The sequence below is a fragment of the Microtus oregoni genome, unplaced genomic scaffold (assembly GCF_018167655.1).
Source record: "Microtus oregoni isolate MIOR12 unplaced genomic scaffold, Mior012 000053F_ref0000044, whole genome shotgun sequence".
NCBI classification, from domain to species: domain Eukaryota; kingdom Metazoa; phylum Chordata; class Mammalia; order Rodentia; family Cricetidae; genus Microtus; species Microtus oregoni.
Window position 1 is genome coordinate 15277083 of NW_024543829.1, and position 2470 is coordinate 15279552.

The 2470-nt window shown below is 45.2% G+C and overlaps 1 protein-coding gene across 1 annotated transcript; it reads right to left on the reverse strand.

Annotated features, from left to right (window-relative positions):
* Positions 1 to 1325: 1325 nt before the first annotated feature.
* On the reverse strand, positions 1326 to 1898 carry LOC121437582 (peptidyl-prolyl cis-trans isomerase A-like). The gene has a single exon (XM_041637442.1). It carries the CDS (start codon positions 1864 to 1866, stop codon positions 1372 to 1374), a length of 495 nt encoding a protein of 164 aa, XP_041493376.1. The 5' UTR covers positions 1867 to 1898; the 3' UTR covers positions 1326 to 1371.
* Positions 1899 to 2470: the final 572 nt, after the last annotated feature.

The following is a 2470-nucleotide window of genomic DNA, read 5'->3' on the forward strand; positions in this document are numbered from 1 at the left end:
GCCTCGTTCAGATTCTATTTTTCCTTCAGGCCGCAAGCTCCCTACACCCCAGCCAGTCTCACAGCTTTTGCAGGGAGGCCGGACGCTCCAGGCCCTCCTTATCTTCCTGGGCACGCAGGTCTGCCATTTTTCTGCCGCCTCATGATCTAGTCCCGGTTTAGACCATGACTGGATCGCACTATTTCTAGTGTTCAGCACTTAACCTTCGATAACCTTCCTCTTACTGTCCTGAACTCAAAGAGTGTCCCCTTCAAGGATGTCCCCTCCTCTTGTTCTATTATCCGGCTATGTGAAACCTAGAAAGGTCATGTCTGTGCCCCGCCCCCACTCCACTTCCTTCTTCCCAAAGCAGGGTTATTTGACGTGTACCTTCCCACCGGCTCTGTTTTCTTCATGCTCTCCCCCATCCTAAGGATTCCCCCCCACACACACACACACCAGCCTTCTCCCTACCCCACCCCAACTTCCACTTAAATTTAAAAAAACCTAAAGCTTACAAAAACTACCTCTTTTCTTTGTTGAAACTTAACATTTCCCCTATTCAATGCAGAGGGGTGTGTGTGCTTGTTTGTTTTGTTTTTTATTTTACAAGACAGGCTTCTCCGTAACTTTGGAGCCTGTCCTGGAACTCGCTCTGTAGTTGACCCAGAACTCACAGAAATCCGCCTGTCTTGTGCCACCACCGCCACACTCAATCCAGAGTTTCTTAAAGGACATAAACCTTTGGATGTGGATGGAGTCCTCTGAACCAGCTCTGCCCCTTCCCAACAGAATCACGTTAGCACTTTGGTGCTGCAATCCCACACGTGCCTTTAAGTTTTACTCCACATCTTGGTGCCTGTAGGCGCTTGGAAGGAGCCATCTGAAATGATTTTCAATGTTGAAGAGATACCATAAGACTGATCTTATATATAATTGTGTAACTTGCTTGTTTTGACTAGGCAGCGTGAACCCATATTAATGTATGTATTTCTTTTTTTTTAAATATTTATTTATTTATTATGTATACAATATTCTGTGTGTATGCCTGAAGGCCAGAAGAGGGCGCCAGACCTCTTTACAGATGGTTGTGAGCCACCATGTGGTTGCTGGGAATTGAACTCAGGACCTTTGGAAGAGCAGGCAATGCTCTTAACCACTGAGCCACCTCTCCAGCCCCTCTTTTTTTTTTTCTTACTTAGTTTTTATTCATAATCATAAACTTAACTCTGCAATCCAGCTAGACTTGAAGGGGAATGAGGAAAATATGGAACCCAAAGAACTTCAGTGAGAGCAGAGATTACAGGGTACTGCGAGCAGATGGGGCTGGGGTGCTCTCCTGAGCTACAGAAGGAATGGTCTGGTGGGTAAGAAGCCCGCAAGTCAAAAGAATTAGAGTTGTCCACAGTCGGAAATGGTGATCTTCTTGCTGGTCTTGCCATTCCTGGACCCAAAACGCTCCATGGCTTCCACAATGTTCATGCCTTCTTTCACCTTCCCAAAGACCACATGTTTGCCCTCCAGCCACTCAGTCTTGGTGGTGCAGATAAAAAACTGGGAACCGTTTGTGTTTGGTCCAGCATTTGCCATGGACAAGATGCCAGGACCTGTATGCTTCAGGATGAAGTTCTCATCCTCAAATTTTTCTCCGTAGATGGATCTGCCGCCAGTGCCATTATGGCGTGTGAAGTCACCACCCTGGCACATGAATCCTGGAATAATCCTGTGAAAGGAAGAACCCTTATATCCAAATCCTTTCTCTCCAGTGCTCAGAGCACGAAAGTTTTCTGCTGTCTTTGGAACTTTGTCTGCAAACAGCTCGAAGGAGACGCGGCCCAAGGGCTCGCCATCGGCCGCGATATCGAAGAACACGGTGGGGTTGACCATGGCTGCAGCAAGCGGTGAAAGGGGACAGCGGCGTCTGCAAAGCGCTAATGTATGTATTTCTAGATCTTGCTTTTTCGCTGCTGACAAGGGACCCATTTTACAAATTCAGCAGACTTTATTTTTCAGCCTCCCTCTGGAAGATATTTAGCTCCTATTTACTTTGTTTTTCTGTTAGAAACAATGCTATAATAGCTTTTAGAAAATCCCATTTCCTGGAAAGAAGCAGACTTGGGTGGATACTTGGGTGTGGAATTGCTAGGCTCAGGACATAGAAACTGGCAGTATTGTTGGGCATGGCTCAATGGGTTTTCAAAGTGGCTGTACTAATTCACAGTTCCATGCGTTATGTGAGAGTTCCCCCATGTTCCACATCGTCGACACTTGCTAATGTCAAACTTTAAAGTTATTGCCAAGCCGATGGGTGTGAAGTGGCATTTCAATGTTTTAATTTGCAATTCTCTGTTTACAAGTGAGAGAGATTGGAGCAGACTTTCTGTTTATTGGCCATTTGCCTTTCTTCTTCTTCTTTTTTTTTTTTTAAAAAATGGGTATTGGTTTATTTGACAGTGCATGTATTGGTCATTTTTATTATATGTAGGAATTC